The following is a 26,973-nucleotide window of genomic DNA, read 5'->3' as shown; positions in this document are numbered from 1 at the left end:
ATGCCAATGTTTCTCCCCCCAGAATAATGGACTGACAGATTGAATAGTCCTTAGGAGGGAATGCCCACAGTCACTCGGCCTTGTCTGGGTTGAACTTGAGCCTGTTGGTGCCCATCCAGGCCTGTACAGCTTCCAGGCATCGGCATATCACAACCACTACTTTATTGAATTGGCATGGGGTGGAGATGTATAACTGGGTATCATCAGCATACTGATGATACCTAACCCATGTCATAGGATGATCTCATCCAGTGGCTTCATGTAGATGTTAAATAGTAGGGGGGAGAGGACAGACCCCTGTGGCACCCCACAAAGGAGAGGCTGAGGAGGTGGACCTCCACCCCCCCTAACACCGACTGTGAGCAACCGGAGAGATAGGAGGAGAACCACCATAAAAAAGTGCCACTAGACAGGTGGAAGAACTCACAGCTCTCGATGCCTTGTCTACTTCCTCAGGGGTTACCAGCTTAAACTCTTCCCAAATAATAGGACTAAGACTTGACCCTGTCAAATTGGAGTCCAGATCATTCTGAATCTGAGTGACTTTATCTGAAAGAAACTGAACAAACTCCTCAGCTCTGCCCTGCAAGAGTTCCACCATCTCCACTTTATTCAGGAGGGAATGGGTCACCCTAAATAAGACTTTGCTGCCTATATTAGGTAAGTCCTAATATAGGCTCTTACCCACGTTTGGTTGGACTCGGAGTTACTGGCCCTCCATGCTTGCTCTAGGTGTCTGTTCTGGCATTTCATTCCCTGGAATTCCTCAGTAAACCAAGAAGATCTCCAGGGTCTACTACCTCGGAGAGGCCGCAAAGGCGCAATTTGTGGCTTTATTCCATGCCGTCCCTAGAGACTTGGCCAGGCTATGGACAAATGAGTTTGGAATTTCCCCAAGCTTCCTTTAAAACCCTTATGGGTCCATTGGGTGCCTGGGGCGGAAGCTCCTAATTGGTTCCGCCTCCCTGCGGTCAGGGATTGGTCGATCAAAGTCCAGCCTCAGAAGGGAGTGATTTTAAAAACTTGTGCATGTAGCTTTATTTATTTTATTTATTTATTGGATTTGTATGCCGCCCCTCTCCGCAGACTTCATGTAAAATTCTCCACCATCTTTATAAAAGAAGAAAGCAAACTTTTGTCAAATATTTTGTCAATATTCATTTCTAAAAATGTGTTCAAAAGATAAGAATTTATACAAAAAAAAATCAGTTTTGAAAAATTCTGTCCAGTTTTGTAGTCACATCTAGGTTTATTACATAATCTCTTATTCAAAAGAGGGAGTTGAAGTCATTTTTTGTGTTTAAATACAGAAGGTTGGGGGGGAAATCCTTATAAATTCTGAGAAAAAAAGGAGTTGAATTTTAAACCCTACTTCCAAATTATACAAACTGCAGGAGATAATAACACATCTACAGTATATTTGTATACTGAATCAAATAGTATAAGAATGTAAACATATCGGAAATACCTACCCTTTTAACTTTGTAGGGAAGTAGTAAGATATATTTTATGATTCCCTTGAGGTCATTCAGTGTGGTTGGAGGTGCAAGACACATAAAAAGCTTTGTTTTCTGAGCAAGCTGTGGGAAGGCTGAAAAAGTAATAAGACCTGAAAGAAAGATAAGTTTTAAAAAATGGAAATCAAGCTAAATATAGACCAAAACAAAGTGCCAATATTTGTATTGATATTTAAGTAACGGTGTTCCACAGGTGTGTGCCACAAGTGGCATGCGAAGCCCTTTCTGCAGGCATGCGAGCTGTTGACCAGCTCAGCTCCACTGCACATGTGCGAGTGTGTCCCGTCGATTTTTGGGTCAGACACATGCATGCTTTCACCTCACATTCTGTGGCCTGAGCCTTCCCAGGTCTCTGGAGATTCCATCCCAGCACTGTTTGGGCATGCAAGGCTTTCCCCACCTCCCAGCTCCATTTGGGGAAAGGAGGGTTTTCCTCCCTCCCAGCTCCGTTTGGGGTAGAGAAGCTTTCTCCCTCTTCCAGCTCCATTTAGGGAAAGGAGGCTTTCCCCCACCCCTAGGCAGAGCTGCGAGTGGGGGAAGCCTCCTTTCTCTAAATGGAGCTGGAAGAGGGAGAAAGCTTCTCTACCCCAAACGAAGGTTTGGGGGATGGGAGGCCAAAACAGGGGGAGTCATGCGTGCATGTACAGAGGGTGGGATGTACAAGAGCATTGCATTATAGTTGTGGGCACTCGCATACATGCAACACTATGCGTGCATACACTTTCAGCACCCAAGGAAAAAAAGGTTTGCCATCATTGACCTAGAATATTGGGGGAAATTCACCCTGTTTTCAATTGAAGTTTACTAAAACCTGTGATTGGGTCAACTTTAAGGCTACAAACCCAACCAGTCCCTCCCCCTGTAGTCATACAAGGGGAGACACATTCAGTGGTGAGCTCCTGCCAGTATGGCTAATTGTGCGCAGCTCCACAGCTCTGTCACATGAGTGTGGGATCGAGTGCAATTTTGCTTCCCGCACCTGTGCAGGTAGAAAAATCTCACACGGAAATGCATGTGCATGAGCATTTCAGAGAGGTTTTTTTCTTCCCCACATGCCAAGAAAAGCTATTACACCATGCCAAGAATCCAGACCAGCACTACCCAGGGCACCTATCAGGGAATGGGAGAGCCCAAAGGGATACACATTGATTTTGTGGGATCAATGCAGGGGCAAAATGTCTTATTGTTGTAGATGCATATCCTAAATTGCTTCAGATAATTACAATGACCACAACAACAGTGACCATCAGGGCACTACAAAGGGATTTTGCTACTCACAGGTTACCGGACATCCTGGTAATGGGGCACAATTCACAGTAAAATCATTTGTAGCATTTTTAGCCGGACTGGGGATCAGACATGTATTGGTCACGCCACTCCATCCCACTATCAATGGCTAAATAGAATGAATGATGTGGTCAACTAAGGAAGCATTAACCAGAAGGGGTCCTGGGAAATGTCAGGCAAAAATAGATCAATTCCTGTTAGCCCAGCATATAACTCCAAGTGCAACAATAAATTTAAATCCAGCAGAGTTACTGATGGGATGAAAACTAAGGTCATGGTTAGATGGATTATACCCTATTACAATGCAGAGACACCTTTTGATTTGACCAGTCAAACCTGCTCATTTGTAGCTGGGGACTTAGTCTATGCCCATAGCTACGTGGGCTACCTGACTTGGGTCTGGGAAAAAGTAGTTGCAATAACTAGCCACAGGTCCTACCAAGTAGAGATAGAAGATGGAAGGATGTGAAGGAGACACATTGATTAATTCTGTGAACAGATAGTAAAGTCTAGTCTAAGGCAGCCAGAAGACTCTCTGTCCCAAGTAGACTCCAAAACAGTCAGAAAGCCAGACAGTACTCCACCCCAAATGGCATACACTGGTTCCAGTGGGTGGATGGGAGGGAGCTAGAGGAATTCGCTCCACCGGACTATGGTGAAACATCTAGGTCTGGACTGCTGACACCCATGGACCTGACTCAAGTAATACAGGGTCCAACTCACGAGGGGGGGCACGCACCTGACATGGTATTCCTCTCTGAGCAATTGAGCAATGATCTGAGACTAAGAGGCTTAGAAGTGTTGCCTTTGTCATGGTCAGATCATTTTCTACTGGGGGGTCCTTCCTGGCTCTCTACAAGGAGGCACTTGTGCGCCCCCTCCTCAAGAAGCCTTCCCTGGACCCAGCCATACTTAATAACTATCGACCAGTCTCCAACCTTCCCTTAACAGCTCCAGCGGTCCTTGGAAGAAGCCGATTATCTAGGTCCTCAACAGTTGGGTTTCAGGCCCGGTTACAGCACGGAAATTGCTTTGGTCGCGTTGGTGGATGATCTCTGGCGGGCCCGGGACAAGGGTTTATCCTCTGTCCTGGTGCTCCTTGACCTCTCAGCGGCTTTCGATACCATCGACCATGGTATCCTTCTGCGCCGGCTGGAGGGGTTGGGAGTGGGATGTATTGTTAATCATTAAACAGCTATGTTTCTATATTGCTTGATTGTTGAGAAAGATGCAAAGATGAAATATGATTCATTCTTAACTTACCAATTGAAGCTCCTTGAGAATGGCCAATGTAATATAAACTATTCTGCTTTGTCTTATTTAGAATAAAGTTTATAGCTGCAGGAATATCATAAATTGCCATTTCATGAAAACTGTAATAGAGACACAAGCAAAGACACAAAACACTACTGAGATTTATTCTGTATAATAGGTTAAAGGTTAAAAAAAATCAGAAGACGGCAAGTTTTTTTTTACTCTTGCCTTTAGAATACAATAGAATTATTTATTGGCCGAGTGTGATTGGACACACAAGGAATTTGTCTTTGCTGCACATGCTCTCAGTGTACTTTAAAAAATTATTTAAGAAGGTGAACATATCTTTCACACCTTCCTCCTCCTATTTTGCCCATAACAATTACCCTGTGAATTGCGTTGAGAGAGAATGCCGTGCCCTAAGGTGTGATTAAAACTAACAGTCTCCTGGCTTGGGGGCCAGATGTTTCATGCGTTGGCCATGCCCACTTGTTTTAGCAAAGCCCACACAGTCACATAACCATAACCACATAACCCCTGGTACACATAAGGCATATATAAATAGAATTAAATGGCATATTTTTGATGTTCAGTAATAGTAAATAGATAGGGCAATTGTATCTCGTTGAGGCTTTTGAAGTGAGGAGAGGCCAGGAGAACCCTAACCTTTGACCTAAGTGACATCAAGTTGGCCACTCGCACCCAGTCACATGACCATCAAGCCACTCCCACAAAATTAAGTCATGCTTACAAAATTAAGACACTCCCACGGAGTGGCAGTAAAAAATTTTGGAACCCACCCCTGTTCCAAGATTATATGATGCGCTTTTGCAACCTTTTGACAATCAAAGTCAATGAGAAAGCCAGATTCACTTAACAACCAGGTTACTAACTTATCAACTGCTGTGATTCACTTAACAACTGAGGCAAGAAAGGTCATAAAATGGTGCAAAATTAACTTAACAAATGTCTCACTTAACAACAGAAATTTTGGGATCCATCGTGGTCAAAATTCAAAGATTACCTGTAATACAATCTCAAAAAGATACGTCTCCCATTTTACAAAACCTAATCAATTTCTCTGGCAAAAATATGCTTTTATTTAGTTACTATGTAGAGTGTTCTGAGCTTTACCTGAAATTCCAAAATTCTTCTTGGTCAATTGTTAGGTTCTGGTGTCTTCTAGACCAGGAAGTCCCTCTGTTATTTATTAGCCAAACATCATAGCCTGCATCTGCTAGAACAAATCCCAGGCTATTGCTGGGAAGATTGAGGATCCAACTTCTTCCTTCAGTTAGAATACCACATACCAGTAACACAACTGGTTTAGGCCCTTGAAAATAAGCAACATTAAATATTATAACATTTAAGGATAATTCTAGCAAGTAGCATTGTATTTCTATAAACATGGAACATCACAATTCTAACTTTATGCTGTCTATGGAACCTTGAGGCTGAATATGAGCATAAAAGTATGAAGGCTGAATGAAAAGTAATGTTTTATAGATTGCCAATTGATGCCTTGACATGCTACAAGCTCAGATGTATTTTTTAGCACCTAGAGTTTCCCTTCAGTTATTGGAAAGTTGCTATGAGAAGAGTTAGAGTTGTTATTGTTTGTGAAATGGAAGCAAGACTTAGTGAGACTCATCATTCCACTTCAAGCAATGTGCCATGACTAAACTTTTTACTGCCGAAGAAGTAGGTTCAAATTATATTAATAGTTTAAGGCAGGTTGTTTATGATAATGATGATATTGACAGAAGTAATGTGCATGGATTTTTAAAAAATGGGGAAAATGCTAAATAACAAAGAACTTATTTGCACCAGCCACAGCAAAGTGGACAACTTGTGATAGCAACTATTGACTTCCACATGAGAACAGTTAATAAATTGATTAAGATCAATCAGCAGATCACTTAAAATGGACTGCTGTGAAATTTGGGGTTTCCTCTGAAATCCCAAGTCTGGTCACATTACTGATATTCTTCAACATTTAACAGTTAGTGCAGGATGGGTAGTAATTGAAATTTGCCGGCAATTGTCATGCTATGAAAATGAAGATGAGGGCTTTTTTCACAGACAGCAATGAAACACAGGCTCATTATATTATACAAACAAAGCATTAGTTCAGGAAATATGATCACAAAGCTTCACCTGTATGGAAAAAGGATGGAAGGAATACTTTTGGGGGTGTCTATATGACTCAAATGAAGAATTGGAAAGGACTATCAGGATCTGGTTAAAGAAACAAAACTGTGGAGGTATTTCCTGTAGGTTTTAAGAAGCTTGTCTATTAATGGCAGAGGTGTTTGATGAGTGTGTGGAAAAATAAGTTCTGGGTATTAAGGGCAAAATTCAAGGATTTTTCTCTTTTTGTTCATCAAAATATCCTATTTAAATTAAAACTAGGTGAATGCATTACTTTTCATTCTCGACTTACATACTAATTTGCCTCACAGAAGAGCTTGAAATGGAAATGACTCAAATAAAGGTCATAATAAAATGAATTGATAATAGACTTTGCTGGAAAATGTTGCTATTTAGAAATTAGAAAATGGCAGCAGCTGTTTTTGTCATTGCAAAGCAACCATATTGTGACGCAAGACAATATCTCTAGAAAATAATTCAAAAAATGGAGCAGATCTTAGTGCCACCCAAACCCACAAAATGAAATGTACTGGCACCTCCCTAGCTAATTGTAACTAATAGATTGAATAGTAGCAGTAGAGGAAATGTTTTAAATGCTTAGTGTCAACATGTTGACCAACAGAATGTACAACCTCAGTGAGATCTCAGTATTGATATGTGTATTGCAAAACTATGATTTCACAAAGGAAAGTCTTTCTCTCACCTTAAGTGTTGAGCATTGTTTATTTTATTTTTATTTTATATTGTAGCTGCCATAGGAAAAAGTGGTATATACTTCCTTAAAAGGAAGGTTTTTTTGGAATTGATTTGCCATTGTCCCTTTCTAAAGCTGAGAAAGTGTGACCTGCCCAAGGTAATCTAGCTGGCTTGCTACCTTAGGCAGTACTGGAACTCACTGTTTTCCAATTTGTAGCCTGATGCTTAAGCTATTACACCCAAACTGATTGTCATCTCATCGACATCATGTACAAACCATCAGATGATTCACTTAATTCTGCCCTCTGGCTCTGCCTGTTCTTTTACATGAAACAAAATGAAACGAAACAAAACGACACAAAACAAACAAACAAAAAACCTTGCATGGAGATGTATTCTCAAAATTAAGTAACTGAAACAGGGCATCTACAGGGTCTTCCTGCTTTCATGAGAATGCATATTCTCCTTTCCATGTAGATACTCTCTTGTCATGGAAGAAGGGCTTGTGTGTTCTATTGAGAGCTATGGTGGACATATACCACCATAAAGTATTATTATTATTTAAGTTGGAAGGGACCTTGAAGTTATTCAATCATATAGGGGTCCGGAGAAATCATCGGATTTTTAGTTTCAGAAGTAGTTTTTGAGTACCACTGAATCAAAGGTTTTACAAAAGTCTGTAAATTGTGTCCATTATTTTACCCTGATCAAGTTGAGTGGTCCATATGTTTTTGCAGTGTAAGAGTTGCAGATTACAGGATAATTTTTTCCTGAAACCAAATTGTTTGTTGGAGAATGGGTTATTAGTTTCTAAGTGAAGTGTAATGGATTGGTTTATGATTGATTCCATGACTTTGTAAATTATATAACCCAAAGAGATTGGTCTGTAATTTTCAACGTTACTTGGATCTCATTTTTTGAAGATAGGGATACTGGCTTATGACTATGGGTTGGGTAAGGAGCTAGTCCTGAAGGATTTTTTAAAAATTATGCTTAGAGATTGGGCCAAGTTTGTGGAGAACCTTTTTTAAAAAGTATGTATATAGTCCATCAAGTCCAATAGAATAGAGATGGTTTTAGGTTGCCTAATGCCTTTCTAATGTTATATTCTGTAAAATCAATTTGTCTTAGATCATTGAAGTTGATTGTGGTATGACTAGGGCATATTGGGCATGAGCCATTGCTATTTACAAAGACTGAGCTGAGGAATTGTTAAAGAGATTGGCTTTAACTGTTTCATCATTATAGTCTTTACCATTCAGTCCTTTAAGGAGTGGGATGGATCTTGAGTCTTTGAGTTGGTTGTTTGGAAGAGTTAGCAATAAAAGGAATTCAGGCCAGCAAAGAACATAGTCATGTTTTCAACATTATCAAAACTGACACCAGTCAGAGCATAGGGAAAAAAATCAAAGAAGTAGTGCAGGATTGGATGGTGTGGACAGCCCTGACCCATAGAACTGCCAAGAGTTGAACACAACTGATTGGGTAAATAATCAACATCACCAATGCAAGTTCTGGCCATTGAGTCCTACATAGAAATAGATGTAAAAAGAAAAAGGGATTGCATTGTGACATCATAATGCTGATCTCATTAATTTGAGTTCTTTTTTCTCCTTTCAATGTGGATAAAAGGATAACCTTAGTCTAGCCTATGAAATCGGGTTGCGTGTTAAAGTCTGTTGAAATGGGAGAGTCTGTATCAGCGGTTTGCTCCAGGGAGTTTTCCATGCGTTTCCGAATGTGGTCAATGTGCCGCTTCCACACTCGACCATCCTCCAGTTTTACAATATATGTTTTAGGAGCAGTTTGTTTAACAATAATTCCCTTCATCCAGTTTACACCCCCATCAAAAATTTTTTACAAACACATTTTGTCCCAAATACATTTGTCTTTCAGGGTTTACATACATGGGGTTATTTGTACAAAACCTTGGGTGTAACCTATCCAGTGGGGACCTTAATTTCCTTCCCATTAGTAACTCAGCAGGGCTTACGTGCGTGTGAGAGTTTGGGGTAATGTGCTGGGTTAACAAGAACTGGTCCAAATTCTGTTGCACATCTCCAGGGCCTGACCTGCGCAATGCTTCTTTAGCCACGCGAACATAGCGTTCTACCAAACCATTAGCCCAGGGCGAGTAAGGCGAGATGAGTGCATGTCTGACTCCTAGATTATCTAAGAACAATTCAAACTGTCTGGCCGTTAATTGTGGCCCATTGTCAGACACTAGGATATCAGGGCAACCATGGGTAGCAAACAGCCTGCGCAGCACCTTGATGGTGGCACTTGTGGTTATGTTGTTCATTGCTATGATTTCCACCCATTTGGAAAATGCATCAACTACTATTAAGAAGTATTGTGACCCCACTGGCCCTGCAAAATCAATATGGACCCTGGACCAAGGCCCCGCAGGTTGCTCCCACTCTGCTGGAGTTGTTTTGGGGGGGTTAGGCCGTGATTCTTGGCATGGGTCACATTTGGCTACCCAGTTTTCAATATCAGCATCCAAACCTGGCCACCATAAGTGCCCTCTAGCTAGGCCCTTCATCCTGACAATCCCAGGATGGCCCACATGTAACATTTTGAGTACCTTTACCCTTAGGCTTTTAGGAATGATCACTCTATCCCCCCACAACAGACAACCTTTTACATATGACAATTCTAGTCTTTTGGTTTTGAAGTCACACAATTCAGGTTTCACAGAGTTATTTTGCCATCCCTTAAGTACACAATTTACCACCTGTTTTCGGATTGGATCTTGCTGCGTGTGTGCAGCCACCTCCCTTGCAGTAGTTAGTGGGTTGTCTTCGAGCTCTATCATTAAGACATCAGCAGATGGGGCAGGGTCCTCCACTAACTCTGCCATGGGGCACCTACTGAGGCCATCTGCGTGGTTGATGGTTTTACCCCCTTTATGGATGAGCTCGTACTGGTATCCTGAGAGGAAAAGGGCCCATCTGATTAATCTTGGGGACATAAATGGAGGAGTAGGCTTGTTGGGGGCTAAAAGACCTAATAAGGGCTTGTGGTCGGTAACCAATTCAAAACTTCTCCCAAAAAGGTAATTATGAAACTTCTTCACCCTTGCCACTAAAGCTAGAGCCTCCTTATCTAGTTGGCTATAATTTCTTTCAGTATTGGTCATCGTTCTGGAAAAGAAAGCAATTGGGGCCTCTGTTTTGTTAGGCAAAACGTGAGCCAAGACTCCTCCCACGCCGTAAGGGGAAGCGTCGCACGTAAGCCTGATAGGTAGCGAAGTACTATACTGGACTACCACACTTTTAGAAGTTAATAATTGTTTTATTTGTACAAAGGCTTCGTGTTCAGTTCTCCCACATGTCCAAGGGGTTTCTTTCTGGAGTAAGCGGTGTAGAGGCTCTGCTGCTGTTGCCTTCTGTTTTAAAAAAACAGAGTAAAAATTAAGAAGGCCTAAAAAAGCTTGCAATTCAGTCTTATTTTGTGGCTCTGGGGCTTCTCTAATGGCTCTCAGTTTCTCAGTCGTGGGGTGGATACCTTCCTTATCGATTTTATAACCTAGGAATTCTACACTGTTGGTTCCCCAGACGCATTTATCAGGCTTAATTCTTAACCCTTTGTCCTGAAGTCTCTGAAGTACTTCCCTTATTCTTTTGTTGAGCTGTTCTTGGTTTTCCCCTGCAATTAAGATGTCATCAAAATAGGGAATGGCCCCCTTTATCCCAGATAACAAACGTTCCATTATGCTTTGGAATATCCCTGGGGCTATGCTTACCCCAAACTGTAATCTGGTACATTTAAAGGCACCCCTGTGGGTCACAATTGTTTGCGTGTTTGCTGTCGGTTCATTGACAGGTAACTGTTGATAAGCTTGCGCGAGATCGATCTTTGCAAACCTTTTCCCTTCCCCCAGGGAGTGCAGGAGTTGTTGTACCACCGGAATGGGGTAAGGGTGATGTTGGAGGGCTTTATTTAGCGTAGATTTATAGTCAGCGCAAACCCTTAAAGAGCCATCTGGTTTTAGCGGCGTGACTATGGGTGTTTCCCATGGCCCCTGCTCCACAGGAACTAAAATGCCTTGGCTTATGAGCTTATCCAGCTGCAGGTCAAGTTTGGGGAGGAGCGGGAGGGGTACCCTGCGAGGTTTGAGCCGGACAGGTGGGACCTTGGGGTCAATAGAAAACGAGATAGGGGGCCCTTTATACGATCCCAAGGTGGGGCTAAACACTTCAGGGAACTCCTGTAAGAAGTCAGGCATGCTATCAGAGTTAACAGTACAAATACCAGAAATTTCAATTCCCAAAGGTTCCATCCAAGCCAAACCCAGGAGAGAGTGCTTAGCCCCTGTAACAACAATCATAGGCAGGGTACATTTAACATTCTTAAACACGATAGGTACATTCACTTTGCCCAGAACAGAGATTATCCCCCCTTGAAAATCTCTAATTACCAATGAGGTTTGCAAAAGCTCAGATTTAGATAGGCTAGGCATGTACAATTTAAGTTTTTCCCATGGCATAATGGTGTATTTAGACCCCGTGTCAAGCTCCATAGAACATGGCTTGTTGTTTAGCAGTAGTGAAACTACAATCTTGCCCCCATTTTTTGTTGCCGTGTTATTCACGGAAAATTGAGTGTTACCTCTTGAGTAGTCGCGGTTAGCGGTTGAGTAGTTCTTTCGGCCCGAAAAACGGAAAGGTCGGTTTTCCCGCGGTTGAGGTGTTTGATTCTGGGGTTGTTGATGGCACGGAGTGGAGAAGGTTTCCTCCGGTGCAGATGCTCTGCAGGCTTCAGCGATGTGGCCGCATCGGTTGCAGCGGCGGCATATGGCGTCCCGGAAGGGGCAACGTTGGCGCTGATGGTTTCCTCGGCAGCCGGCGCAGGGGGCGGCGGGGTGAGGAAATCTGTGTTGTCTCGGATGGTCTTGCAGCAGGAAACAGCTGTCCTCGTTGCGAGCTGGTGGGCTGAGGTCGTCTGGGTCCTCGGCGCGGGAAAACGTGGAGTCTATCTTGGCGATGACTTCTCGCCTTTCGTGTTCCTTCAGCTCTTTAGCAGCGGCGTCGGCGACCTCTGCGGTTTGTGCTAGCTTAATCACTGTTTGTAGGGTCGGTTCGTCTTCGGTGAGGAGTTTGTTCCTGACCGAGGTGTTTCTCATGCCGAAGACTAAGGCATCGGTGAGGCGAGCTTCCGGGTTGTCAAACTTGCATTTCACAAGCACCGTTCGAAGTCGCGTTGCAAATTGGTTGATTGATTCCGCTTCGCGCTGAGCCATTCTGGAGAACTGGTGCCGGAAAACCATGGCTGGTTTTGTTGGCTTGAAACGGCTCACGAGCTTGGCTTGTAGGATGTCCCAAGCGACGGATCTTGCTGGCAGAGGTTCGGTGAGAGTCTGGGCGAGGGCGCGGATTTCTGGACCGCAGTAGTTTAGGAAGATGGCCCGTCTCCGATCGGCGTCAGCGTCCCGTATTCCTGCTGCCTCGAGGAAGATCTCGAAGTTGGCTAAGTAGTCGTCCCAGGAAGTCTTCTCTGGATCGAAGAACTCAGGAGCCCGGCCGATTTGGAGGTTGTTCATGTTGCACGCGTGGTTTCTTTCGTCCGTCGTCGCCAGTGAAGTAGACCCAGAGACAGGGTTAGGTGAGAACGGTACCTTTATTCAGCTCAGGAAAGGTAAGTGACTTTCAGCGAGTACCGTCTGCTCTACCTGGGAGAAACCGCTCCTTTTATACATTTGCGGTTCCCGCCAAAGCAAGAGCAGCCGCGTCTGAGCCAATCAGGAGCGACTTCCTGATTTAGCTCAGACAGCGCTTCAACAAAGGAACAAACTATTTACAGAGATACAAGGTAGACATTACAGGATACAACAGAACTGCTAACAAAAGCTTACAAAATATTTGTCAGGCCAATCCTAGAATACAGCTCACCTGTATGGAACCCACATTGCATATCTGACATCAACACAATTGAGAGAGTCCAGAAACATATCTGTGATGAAGTAATGTGTAATTATACATGACTATGTAATGACTTGGCAACTGACCTTGCTCAGTGCATGAAGGCTGTTGAGGATAGGGAATAGCAGGTTAAAATTGAAGCCTGGAAAGACACAGTGACTTCTCAGGGCTCCTTGGTTCTTGGAGAAATTGTCATCTGTGATGGAATATTATCTGGATTCCCAGAAGGAAGGGAGTGTATCCAAGAGTAGCAAAAAACCATGAAGTTTCTCCCTCTCATGTGGGAGAAAAAGAGTTGAGAAGACTCCCTAAACCCCCCATAATATAATGTATGTTTTATGATGCTTTCGTTTGGCAAGATCTCTGTCTCTAGGTGAGGAAGAATAAAGAAAACTATTTGAAAAAATCTCAACATGTTATTTCTTGGGGTTTGGAATCTGGCATCATCTTTGGTTACGGATGGAGTTGCACTGCCAAAATGGACCTGATGCCTGAGCTGAAGGTTCTCCTGGATTTGCAACTCCTGCTTGAGAAGCAGGCAGCAGCCATGGACAAGAAATCCTTTGCAGAACAATACTACTAATAACAACAGAGTTGGAAGGGACCTTGGAGGTGTTCTAGTTCAACTCTCTGCTCAGGCAGGAAACCCTACACCACTTCAGACAAATGATGATCCAACATCTTCTGAAAAACTTCCAGTGTTGGGGCATTCACAACTTCTGGAAGCAAGCTGTTACACTGACTATTTATTTATTTATTTATTTATTTATTTATTTATTTATTTATTTATTTATTTATTTATTTATTTATTTATTTATTTATTTATTTATTTATTTATTTATTTATTTATTTATTTATTTATTTATTTATTTATTTATTTATTTATTTATTTATTTATTTATTTATTTATTTATTTATTTATTTATTTATTTATTTATTTATTTATTTATTTATTTATTTTATTTTATTTTATTTTATTTTATTTTATTTATTTATTTATTTATTTATATTTGATTTGTATGCTGCCCCTCTCCGTAGACTCGGGGTGGCTAACAACAATAATAAAACAACATGTAACAATAACTGCTCTGACTGTCAGGAAATTTCTCCTTAGTTCTAAGTTCCTTCTCTCCTTGTTTAGTTTCCACCCATTGCTTCAGGTGCTTTGGAGAATAGATTGACTGTTTCTTCTTTGTGGCAATCCCTGAGATATTGGAACACTGCTATCATGTCTCCCCTGGTCCTTCTTTTCATTAAACTAGCCATGCCCAGTTCTTCATAAGTTTTAGCCTCCAGTCCCCTAATCATCTTTGTTTCTCTTCTCTGAAATCTTTCCAGAGTCTAACATCCTTTTTGCATCGTGGCGACCAAAACTGAATGCAGTATTCCAAGTGTGGCTTTACCAAGGTCTTATAAAGTGGTATTAAGTGGAACTGCAAGCAATGTGGCCTTTATATCCGTGGCTGGACCAATGTAGTCCTCTCATATGCTAATATGATGTGCTCTGTATTGGGGCTGTCCCTGAAGAGTAGCCAGAAGCTTCATTTGATCCAAAATGAAGTAGACTCATAGTTTTACACAAATCATGATTTGCTCATTTATCATTTCTTTTGCCAGAGCCATAATGGCTACCAATTGGTTCTGGGCGCAATTTAAGGTGCTGGTTTTCAAGCCCTACATGGCTTGGGAAAAGATTATTTGAGGGATGGCCTCTTCCCAGTTTCATCTACCTGGCCTACCAGAATGGGAAGGCAAGGTCTGTTATGGATTCCATCTATTAGAAAAGTACATCTAGTGGGATCTTGGAAAAGGGCCTTCTCTGTAGTGGCTCTCTCTCCCTTTAGAACATCATTATTCCAGAGATAAGATTGGCTCTCACCTTGATACGGTACTTTTCTGGGAGGGTCCTGATGTCAGCAAAAATCAATTAGGACTTATCAGAAATAATCTCGGTGAAGCACAGAGAAAAAAATTGGTATAAAGAAATTGGCCTTTACAATATTTGATGCATGACTGTGTATGCACGCCCACGTACACACATGTAGACCCCACATACTTAAATACTTGTTCCTGAAACAGCTGCACACCTATAATAATAATATAAGCCGCCCCGAGTCTTCGGAAAGGGGCGACATACAAATCTAATAAACATACAAACAAACAAACATACATAATTTCCTACTAAAAGTTTACAACTTGCTCCAGTCACACAAAATTACTTAACTTTTAACTTCATGATTTCACATTTAGTTTTTTTACTTTAATAATTTACTTTTAAATGTTAAATGATTGGTTGGAGTCTGATTTATTTAAGCTGATTTTTTTTGGGGTGGTGGTGGTGGTGTTTCATTGCTTTAATATGCTGCTGCAAATCACTTTCTCTTCCACCGTATGGAAGTCAGGAGCAATTTCCTGAATAGTGAAAATTATCTAATGTGATTTACATTCATATCATATTTTCACTATGGGGATTTTGCATTTTATTCAATTTTAAAAACTCTTATTTAAAAAAAAATCTTTGATGGAAATTTTCCTTTTTTTCCACTTATTTTTATCATAGGGAAGACTATCTCAATATTCTCTGGGGTTATTTTGATTCGTTTTGTTCTCCTTATTCTTGAGATGAATTGTTTGTGTCTGACTTTAAAAGCTTAGTTACAAAAGATGGATATATTTAAAATGCAAACAGTACATCAACTTAAGGATAAAGCCAGTAGGGAAGCCTTAAAAAACTGCTTTTTAGCTTACAAATTCAAATTGAAAATTTAGAGAAAGGTTTGATAAAATAACAACGGCTAAAATCAATCCATGCTATTCGGGTACGAGTAGCAGCAGCTAAAGCAGACTTAATATCAAATGCATTGGAATGTAATTTGTTGCTGGAAGATTTGAAGGACAAAGAGTCTGGTCTGAAAATTGCAGGCTGGTTTGGAGAAGGCTGAAAGGGCCATGGATTCTAAAGATTCAAAGTTGACACAACTGATAACTAATGAATTGGATTTTTAAAAGAAATAATTGGTGGAGTTTGGGATATGGATTTATTTTATATGTATGTATGTATGCATGTATGTATGTATGTAGTACGTACGTATGTGGATATGTATGAATATGTACGTATGTGTTCTGTTTTGCACGGCAGCCGTCCAGTAATTAGCCCCAAATTAAAAACTCAAATACACAGGTTTCAAGCAGAACAAGAGTCTTTTCACGACATGTTTGTTGAACTGCATAAATGAAACCCAAAACAATGTCTTTTTCCCTGCCAAAATCCAGGTATGAGGCCAGGTTGATAAGATAAATATATTATGAACCCTATGAATGTTCAGTATCCAGGTTTGTCTGGCAAAAACACTCTTCAGAGGCTATTCGCCTCCAGAGGCATGAATGTCAGCTTCTTGCAAAGAGCCCCCTCCAACTCTTCCCCATTATGTACTCTCTGGGAGTGAAGACTATGTACAGCTGTGTTCACTTCCTCTTTCCGAGCTTTCTTAACTGCTACTGCCGGCCCCCCTCATTCTTCTCACCCGAACATTCAGGATCAGGTTCCTTATCTCCTCTTCCTCAGATCCTGGCAAATCCCCAGTTGGGGGCTGCAAATTCCCAGTTGGGGGTTCTATAGCCTCTGTAGGCTTCTCACACCCAGACTCCCCTCTTCCGCCGGCTCACTGTCTGACTTCTCCGACAGCCACACATGCCAACCGTGCCCAGATGGCCCTAGTTCATCAGGCTCAAAGCCTGTTGCCAGAGGGCCTGGCTGCGAGCCAACCACAACAGTATGTATACATATGTATATGCATATATATATAGAAGACAAATGTTAAGAGAGGTTTTCAACTTGTGGGAGGGGTTTTTTTGAATGACAAATGCTGTGGAGACATCATAACAGAGACTTACTGTATGATTATGGGGAAAGGGATCCAATTGTTGGGAAAGATCCTTGTTAAAATGTTAAGGACAAGCCTTATTATTGTTAAGTCTGTAAAAAGAAATTCTGTAAAAATACTGTCTCTGTCAATTTAAAATGTGAATAAACCAAGGTCGCGTCTGATTGGTTAAGACGCGCGGCCGTTTCTTTTAGGCGCGAGCCTTTAAAGTATAAATAGGGCTGTTTTTGACACTGACAGCCAGATGTGTTCCTTGCTGAAGTCACTTGCAAGAGAGCTGAATAAACGGAACCGTCTTTGAGAATTCCTGTGTGGTCTGCTTCATTTCACTGGCGACGAGAGAACGACGAATCCACGTGTCAAGCATGAATAACCTCCAGATCGGCCGGGCTCCCGACTACTTCGACCCCGAAAAGTCATCATGGGACGCCTACATGGCAAAATTCGAGATTTTCCTCGAAGCTGCAGGAATGGGAGAAGCCGAAGCCGACAGGAAGCGGGCGATTTTTCTCAATTATTGCGGTACAGAAATCTTCGACCTCGTCCAAACGCTAACCGACCCGCTCCCGGCTAAAGCTGTTCCGTGGGACGACCTTCAAGAATGACTCGCCAATCACTTTAAGCCAACAAAACCTGCCGTGGTCTACAGACACCAATTTTCAAGAATGACACAACGTGAGTCGGAATCCATAAACCAATTCGCCACGCGACTTCGTACAGTGCTGTCAAAGTGCAAATTTGACAGCCCGGAAGCTCGCCTCACCGACGCTCTGATTTTTGGAATGAAAAACGCCGCAGTCCGCAATAAAATCCTAACTGAAGACGAGCCAATGCTTCAATCTGTTATTAAGCTGGCTCAAACTGCCGAAGTAGCTGACGCGGCCGCAAAAGAACTCAAAGAACACGAGAAAAAAGAAACCGTTTCTAAAATCTCCGTTGCTGTCTCCCACGCCGAGGCACCAGATGACCTCAGCCCAGCTGCTCCGGACGACGACACCTGTCTCCTGCTGCCATCTGACCAACCCAGACAGCCCAGATACCAACGACCATCCAACCCTTGCCCCGGATGCCGAGGGAACCACTCACGACAACGCTGCCCGTTCCGAGACGCCAATTGCCGCCGTTGCAACCGGCGCGGGCACATCGCCGAGGCATGCAGAGCGCCCCTTCCCGAGGAGTCCTTCTCTGCACCCCGCCAACAAAGATTTAACAACCAGGCACAACAACCGTGAGACAACAAATTTTCCAGAGGCTTCAACCGAAGAAACTACTCCACCGCTAACCGTGACTACTCACGAGGTAACGCACAAATTTACGTAAATTGCGCAAATACAAAAAAAGGGAGCAAAATTGTCATTTCGTTACTTTTAAATGGCAAACCTTGTAATTTCGAATTGGACACAGGGTCAAAGTATTCTATTATGCCTTGGGACAAATTTAAAATGTATATGCCTAATTTTCTGAAAACTGATTTTCTGCAGACAACTCTGGTCATAAGGGATTTTCAGGGAAATGTTATACCTGTATTAGGGAAAGTGGATGTGCCTGTCCAATTTAAGCAATGTAAATGTTCTCTTCCATTGGTTGTGGTTGAGGGAGCTAAACACTCCCTCCTTGGGTTAACATGGATGTCTCCTCTGGGCATTGAAATATTGGGCATTTGTAAAATTAATGCTGATAATGATATTCCTGATTTTGTGCATGAGTTCCCTGAGGTTTTCAGCCCTACATTGGGCACGTATAATGGGGCCCCTATTTCGTTTTCTCTAGACCCCAAGGTTCCCCCTGTCAGACTCAAGCCTCGCAGGGTTCCTTTACCGCTCCTCCCTAAATTGGACATCCAACTGGATAAACTAATAGCTCAGGGCATCTTAGTCCCGGTGGAGCAAGGGCCATGGGAAACCCCTATAGTAACACCGCTTAAACCTGATGGTTCGTTAAGGGTCTGTGCAGACTACAAAGCAACCATTAACAAAGCCCTCCAACACCACCCTTATCCAATTCCAGTAGTCCAACAGCTCCTGCATTCATTAGGGGAAGGAAGGGTCTTCTCTAAAATCGACCTTGCGCAAGCATACCAACAGCTTCCGGTCGATGAGGCCACATCTCTGGCACAGACCATAGTAACTCACAGGGGTGCTTTCAGATGCACCCGCTTACAATTTGGGGTTAGCATAGCCCCAGGCATTTTCCAAAGCCTCATGGAGCGCTTACTAGCAGGCATCAAAGGAACCACCCCATATTTTGATGATATCCTTATCTCAGGGGAAAACCAATCGCAATTAAATGAAAGAATTAGGGAAGTATTGTCCAGGCTACAATCTAGGGGTTTAAGAGTAAAAGCAGACAAATGTGTATGGGGGGCCAACAGCATCGAATTCCTGGGTTACAGAATAGACGGTGAGGGAATCCACCCCACAACAGAAAAATTAAAAGCCATAACAGAAGGACCCGAGCCAAATAATAAGACAGAACTCCAAGCATTTCTGGGCCTTCTTAATTTTTATTCTGTGTTTCTAAAACAGAAGGCAACGGCAGCAGAACCTCTACACCGACTGCTGCAGAAGGGAATTCCCTGGACCTGGGGCACACCTGAGCGCGAAGCTTTTCGCAAAATAAAACAACTGTTAACATCTAAAAGCGTAGTGGTTCAATACAGCTCTATATTGCCCATAAGGCTTACATGTGACGCTTCGGCTTATGGGGTAGGCGGAGTATTGGCCCATATAATGCCTAACAAAACAGAAGCCCCAATCGCTTTTTTTTCCAGGACATTGTCCATGGCCGAAAGGAATTATAGCCAACTGGACAAAGAGGCACTGGCCCTAGTATCTAGCGTGAAGAAATTTCATAACTACCTGTGTGGGAGGAAATTTGAACTAGTCACAGATCACAAACCTCTTTTAGGTCTTCTAGCTTCTAACAAGCCAACTCCTCCTTTCATGTCCCCCAGATTAATTAGGTGGGCACTATTTTTATCAGGTTATCAATACGAATTAACCCACAAAGGTGGAAAAGCAATAAACCATGCAGATGGTTTAAGCAGATGCCCCATGGCAGACTTAGTTAAAGACCCAACCCCGTCAGAGGACATATTACTTCTAGACTTCGAGGAAAACCCTTTAACCACAGCCAAAGAGGTAGCTGAATACACCAGGAAGGACCCAACATTACTACAAGTAATCAATTGTATTCAAAGGGGTTGGTTGGGAGGCCTTGAGGAAGCAGGACTAACAGATTTTAAATCAAAAAGGTTGGAATTGTCCTACATGAAGGGTTGTGTGTTATGGGGTGACAGGGTGGTCATTCCCAACAGTCTAAAACAGAAAGTTTTATGTATGCTGCATGAGGGCCACCCAGGCATTGTCAGAATGAAGGGTTTGGCCAGGGGACACTTGTGGTGGCCAGGCCTAGACACTGACATCGAGCAGTGGGTAGCAAACTGTGACCCATGCCAGGAGTCACGTCCAAATCCCCCTAAGACAACACCGGTTGAATGGGAGAAACCCACTGGGCCATGGTCACGCATACACATCGATTTTGCAGGCCCTATTGGATCTCAGAATTTTTTGATTGTAGTGGATGCTTTCTCTAGATGGGTAGAAATAATAGCCATGCAAAACATCACTACTTGCGCCACCATAAAGGCTCTGTACCATTTGTTTGCCACGCATGGGTGCCCAGACATCCTGGTTTCTGATAACGGGCCACAATTGACTGCCAGACAATTTGAATGCTTTTTAAGTAATTTGGGGGTCAGACATGCCCTCACATCTCCTTATTCCCCATGGGTTAATGGTCTGGCAGAACGTTATGTTCGGGTAGCCAAGGAAGCATTGCGCAGGGCAGGCCCAGGAGAAATACAACACAATTTAGATGAATTCTTATTAATGCAGCACATAATCCTAAATTCCATCACGAACAAAAGTCCTGCAGAAATTTTATTGGGTCGAAAAATAAGGTCCCCTCTGGACAGGTTGCACCCCCGTTATTGTACAAAAAATTATAATGATATAATCTGTGTAAATCCTGAAAGAAGTTTGTTCCTAGGGCAAAATGTATTTACAAAAAATTTTGATGGGGGTTTAAATTGGCTCAAAGGAAAAATAATCCAGCAAACAGCTCCTAAAACATATATCATTCTACTAGAGGATGGCCGCACATGGAAGCGGCACATTGATCACTTGCGGGGGCGTTTAACTCCTAACAACGAACAGGCCGCTAACAACAATTCTTCCCCCCAAGCAGACTCACACACAGCCTGAACTTTTTGATTATCAAATGGACTCACCACGGCCAGAAGTATCCTCAAACGACTCCGAGCCAACCTCCTCATCTGAAATCGGTGCAACGCCAACATATCCGCGATCGCAGGCCAGAGCCCCAACTCGGGCCCAGCCGCAAGCGAGAGAACACAACGAGCCATCCTCCTCTGTGGAAATCCCGGACGCGAATGATCTGCGCAGGTCTGATCGGACTTCACGCAGGCCAAGCAGACTGGATGATTACATCACATGGCTCACTGATTGACAGTTGTTCTCAACCAATGAGGGAGGGGTGTTAAGTCTGTAAAAAGAAATTCTGTAAAAATACTGTCTCTGTCAATTTAAAATGTGAATAAACCAAGGTCGCGTCTGATTGGTTAAGACGCGCGGCCGTTTCTTTTAGGCGCGAGCCTTTAAAGTATAAATAGGGCTGTTTTTGACACTGACAGCCAGACGCATTCCTTGCTGAAGTCACTTGCAAGAGAGCTGAATAAACGGAACCGTCTTTGAGAATTCCTGTGTGGTCTGCTTCATTTCAATTATTAAGAATCAATCAGGGATATTTGATTCCAGATGGACCAAAGACAAAGACTGTGGTGGCTTATGGTAAATTAGAAGCCATTGTGCACTTTCTGTGAATGAAATGGAACAATAAATTGATTGTTAACAAAGGGCTTTGAAGTTTAGCTCCGCTTTTGTCAACTCTGCTTTCAGGACTCTTAGGACAAATGAGTTGGATAAACAGAGTTGTGGAAGTTTATAAACTGTGTGCCTGTTTGGTAAGTGGAGGGGAGGGGGGAGAAAACTATTATTCTTGAAATAATTGTCCATGGAAATTTTCTTTTTATATATATATATATTTATTGATTTTTAAAAATATAACACAAAACAAGACAAACAACATTTAACATGTAAAGGAGCTACCATTGCTCCACTAAGCATAGTAGTCTTCCTAATACAAAAAAGAAGGACTAATTATAGTTTAGATCAATACAGAAAAGTAAAATTTGTTAGTAAAATATCTCTTAGTATACTACGATAATGTATAAATCTAAACATTCAAACAATTTCATTACATAATTGTAATTAAGATAATTATAATCAAATAATAAAACTAAACTTATCCATTAAATATTACTATAGGATATATTCAACCTGGTAAATTTAGCTATTCCATAATTAATTTTAATATCTTTAATAATCCTTTTTTACATTCCACCAATCGTATACTTTCTCCCAAGTTTTATAGAACTCCGTTTCCACTTGGTTGTTTAACTGTCTCATCAACATATCTAATTCTGCACATTCCATAATCTTTCTATAGACCTCTTTGTCTTTTGGAATTTCTTTTTCTTTCCATTTTTCTGCGAATGCTATTCTTGCTGCTACTAATATATGAATTATTAAATAGTGTACTTCTTTTTTATATTTAACATCAATAATACCCAAGAAAATTTTTTGGGGGGTCTTCTTAATTTCTTGCTTTGGAATTTCCTTTAACCATTTTTCTACCTTATTCCAATAGATCTTAGATTTTGGGCATGTCCACCACGCATGAAAATATGTGCCAATTTCTTTTTTACATTTCCAGCAAATAGGTGAAGCACTTGGGAACATCTTTGAAATCCTATTTAGTGGGAGATGCCATCTATAAAACATCTTAATTTGATTTTCTTTGAAGGAAATTGATTTAGTTATTTTCCAGTTATATAGCCAAACCTTTTCCTATGTATCTAAATTTATTTCTTTTCCAAAATTTTTACACCAACTAATCATATTATCTTTCAATATCCAACCTATCGTCTTATAATTTATTAAATACTTATATAACTTTCCAATCAATTTTCCTTGGTTTTGGATTAATAATTTCCCGAGTGTATTATTATCCTTCTTGAAAATGAATATTCTCACATCTTTTTGATATCTAGAGTTAATCTGAGCGTACTGCCACCAATCTATTTCCACCCCTAACTCCTGTAATTCTTGTTTTGTTTTCAGTTTTAATTGATTATCGAGTAAATCTCTATATTTCCATATTTTCCCTTCTTTTAACAAATTAGGATGGGAGATGGCTTCTCTCGGTGAGATCCATTCTGGTATTACTAAAAAGTGATTTTTAAAAATCTCATTCTAAACTTCTATTAATGTCTTCCTAATTATATTACTGTTAAAGTACGAGTGAGTTTTGGACTTTTCATACCATACGAAGGCATGCCAGCCTAGCATTAAATCGTGGCCCTCTAGGTTTAATAATCTTCTATTTTCCAGGCTTAACCATTCTTTTATCCACGATAATGCAGCCGCTTGGTAATATAACTTCCAATTTGAGAGGGCAAGCCCTCCTCTCTCTTTCCAATCTTCTAATGAACTTTGTTTTATTCTTGGTTTCTTACTCTGCCATATAAATTTTTTAGTAATCTTATTTAATTCTTTGAAAAAATTCCCACCTGGATTGATTGGGATTACCTGAAATAGGAATAATACTTTGGGCAGTATATTCATTTTAATTGTGGAAATTCTTCCTACTAAAGATAGCTGCAGGTTGTTCCATATTTCCAAGCCTTTTTAAATTTGTCCTAAAAGCTTAATATAGTTATCATTTTTTAAAGACGTAACTTTGGAAGAAATCCAAATACCTAAGTATTTTACTTTTTTTTGTTATTTTCATATTTGTTAATTTTTCTAGATGTTTTATCTGTGGATCTATCATGTTTTTATAAGTATTTGTGTCTTTTCCTTATTGATTTTCAAACCTGCACTTTCCCATATTCTTCTATTAGATCTATTAATTTTGATGTTGATGTCAAAGGATCTTCTATTATGAAGGCCACATCATCAGCAAAAGCTTGGACTTTATATGTTTCTTTTTTAATCTTCAAACCTTTTATTTCCTTTTCTGTTCTTATTTTTATTAATAAAGTTTCTAATGTTAAAATAAATAATAATGGTAATATAGGGCAGCCTTGTCTAACTCCTCTTTGTATTTCTAATCTTCCTGTTTGTTCTTTGTTTATTATAAGTTTTGCAGATTGGTTGGAATAAATTGCATCAATTATATTAAAAAATTTAGTTCCCACATTGGTCTTATTTAATTGTATTTTCATAAAGGTCCAAATGCTTTTTTAGCATCAAGAAATATAAGTGCCATTTGTTTTTTGGGATGTTGCTCATAATATTCTAAGGTATTTATGATTGTCCTCAAGTTATTTTTAATTTGTCTACCTGGTAAAAATCCATTCTGATCTTCATGTATTATTTCATTTATAATGTTTTAAAACCTAAATGCATATATTGATATAAAAATTTAATAATGAAATTTAATTTAATAATGAAATTGGTCTGTAGTTTTCAATTTTTTCCTTTTCTGTTCCCGCTTTATGTATTAATGTTATTAAAGTTTCTGTCCATGTTTTAGGTAATTTTACCGTCTGCTATTATCTCATTAAAGTGGATAGACTGGATAGGAAAAGAATTAGAATTTTTCTTTAAAATAAATAAAAATAATGACACAACCCCACAAAACCTTTGGGACACAACAAAGGCATATATTCAGGGGTTAACAATTTTGTATATGGCAAAAAAAATAAAAATAAAGAGAAAAAGACCCAATATCAGAAATTAGAGGATGAATTTAAAAAATCAGAATTAGAATTGCAACATAATGAACATGATGATAAAATTAAAAATCAGAGAGATTTATTAAAACATAAAATAAAGTTGATAGAACAAGAACAAATGGCAGAAAAAATAAAAAGAGCGAAACAAGAATATTTCGAACATGCAAGCAAACCAGGAAGATGGCTGGCTTATAAATTAAGGAAAGAAAGAAAGAAAGAAAGAAAGAAAGAAAGAAAGAAAGAAAGAAAGAAAGAAAGAAAGAAAGAAAGAAAGAGAAATTAGAATTATTAAAATAATAATTTACTACAGATAGTAAAGATGTAATAAGACATAGAATAGATGAAAAGAAGGAAATAGCATTAGAGTATCATAGGAAATTATATGAAAAAGAAGAAATAAATGAAGAGGCGATTTCGGACTATTTAAGTTCTATAGATATACCTATATTATATTAACTGAAGGTCAACAACAAAAATTAAATAAACCCTTTACAGAAGTAGAATTACAGCAATCTATTAAAAATCAGAAAAATAATAAAGCTACCGGCCCTGATGAAATACCCACAGAATTTTATAAGCTAGACAGTGAAATAGTTTTGTCCATGGAAATTTTCAATCATCCAGGTTATGGTTGTGCCAAAGATGCTTTTCGAGGGGCAACTGGGCTTTCTTGTTTTACTTCGAAGACGTTTCACTTCTCATTGAAGAAGTTCATGCAATGGCTACAGAGCTGAAGAAACTTCTTGGATAAGAAGTGAAAAACTTTCAAAAGATAACAAGAAAGCCCAGTTGCCTCTTGGAAAATCACCTTTGGGATGTTCTTGAAGTACAGTTATCACTATTCAACTGGGAGGGACAATTTATGTGTATGTTCTTTCCTCTTTTTATATACATTTATTTTCTTGTCTTGTAGAAGATGTTGTATTTCCCATCCACCCCCTTTTTAGTTTTTATTCTAATGTTTTGAATAAAACATTTTAAAAATTAAAAAAGGATGTACAGATCATATATAACAGCACAATGCTACTTCTATCATTTGCCCTAATGCCACACATCTGCTCCAAAGTTTGCACAGGGAAATAACCAGTTTTATTAATTTAGAATAGTCAGTACAGAAATAAAAAGAAAACAATATTGTTGAAAACAGTAAAATGTTAGCCTATAGAGTATAATATAAAAGGAGTTTTAATTAAACATGAAAATATATAGTCACTTTTATTTAACACAGCTTTCAACAGAACAAAGCAGTAACCAGCAACAAGCAAGCCTCTGACAGGCTGCTATATTTATATAGTGGCTGTAAAAACTGTTAGCCAATAGTGGGGCTGTAATTTTCCCACTGGCTGAGCTGTCAAAGGACAGACAATAGGAAAATAGCTCTTAGTGATTAGGTAGATTTCGAGCCTGGAGACACAGCAGTTATGGATTACAATGCATAACAATATTAGCAAAGTTTTATTCCAAAGAATTTAAAATTGAAAAATGCCCATTGTTACCTGGCATCTAAATTGTCAGGCTGTTATTTTATCTATCTTAATAAAAGCAGACTAGAACAGCCTTCTTATAGCTATATTCCATGCTAAACTGCCCAGTTTAACTATAAAAATTAAATAAAGGAAAATTTATTTTTTAATTATTTTATTTATTTATTTATTTTGTCCAATACACAATGAGGGTTTTAGTGGGTATATATCTATATACACATAGTAAAATACATGATGAAGGTTATAGAGGAGATACTCATAGTAAAATATATCTAAGAAATAATAGAAAAGAAGGTATAGTAATAGAACATATCAATGAAAGAATAGAAGAAGAGATATAGGAATAGAAGAAAGGTATAGGAGATATAGGAGAGCAATAGAACAGGGGACGGAAGGCACTCTAGTGCACTTGTACTCGCCCCTTACTGACCTCTTAGGAATCTGGATAGGTCAACCGTAGATAATCTAAGGGTAAAGTGTTGGGGGTTTGGGGATGACACTATAGAGTCTGGTAATGAGTTCCACGCTTCAACAACTTGGTTACTGAAGTAATGAAGCTAAGAAACTGTTTTCCTACAACAAAGGATGTGACTCAGCCACATTGAATACATCATTTGAGAATAAATAATTTGAGGAAAAAACAATAGGATATAATCTGAAATCTCTTCAAGGATAATGTGGAATAAATATCTATAGCTGCAAAGAGAATTTGGTAATATATGAGGTAATCTACTCAGGAAACTTGGATATGCATGGATTTCTGTATAAATACCGTAAGTAACCAAAAGGTATGGTAGAAAACCTCAAATGTTTAATGTAATGATGGAAATTACATGAAGGGTATATGTAGTTATGATTTCTAATAAACTCACTTAATAAAAAAAATATTTCAAG

The 26,973-nt window shown here is 40.1% G+C and overlaps 1 protein-coding gene across 1 annotated transcript in view; it reads right to left on the bottom strand.

The window, feature by feature from the left end:
- Positions 1 to 21,073, bottom strand: part of LOC139168331 (lysosomal acid lipase/cholesteryl ester hydrolase-like) — a 36,150-nt gene extending 15,077 nt beyond the window's left edge. The window contains exons 1-4 of the mRNA XM_070753911.1: positions 20,968 to 21,073; positions 5,193 to 5,391; positions 4,068 to 4,177; positions 428 to 606 (exon numbers count right to left, since the gene is read on the bottom strand). Coding sequence (XP_070610012.1) covers positions 428 to 606; positions 4,068 to 4,177; positions 5,193 to 5,391; positions 20,968 to 21,073 — 594 coding nt within the window. The remainder of the gene's footprint in view (positions 1 to 427; positions 607 to 4,067; positions 4,178 to 5,192; positions 5,392 to 20,967) is intronic.
- Positions 21,074 to 26,973: the final 5,900 nt, after the last annotated feature.

This window comes from Erythrolamprus reginae, chromosome 5 (assembly GCF_031021105.1).
Source record: "Erythrolamprus reginae isolate rEryReg1 chromosome 5, rEryReg1.hap1, whole genome shotgun sequence".
Taxonomy (NCBI): domain Eukaryota; kingdom Metazoa; phylum Chordata; class Lepidosauria; order Squamata; family Dipsadidae; genus Erythrolamprus; species Erythrolamprus reginae.
The sequence above is the reverse complement of the archived record's forward strand: the minus strand, read 5'-3'. Positions and strand labels throughout refer to the sequence as shown.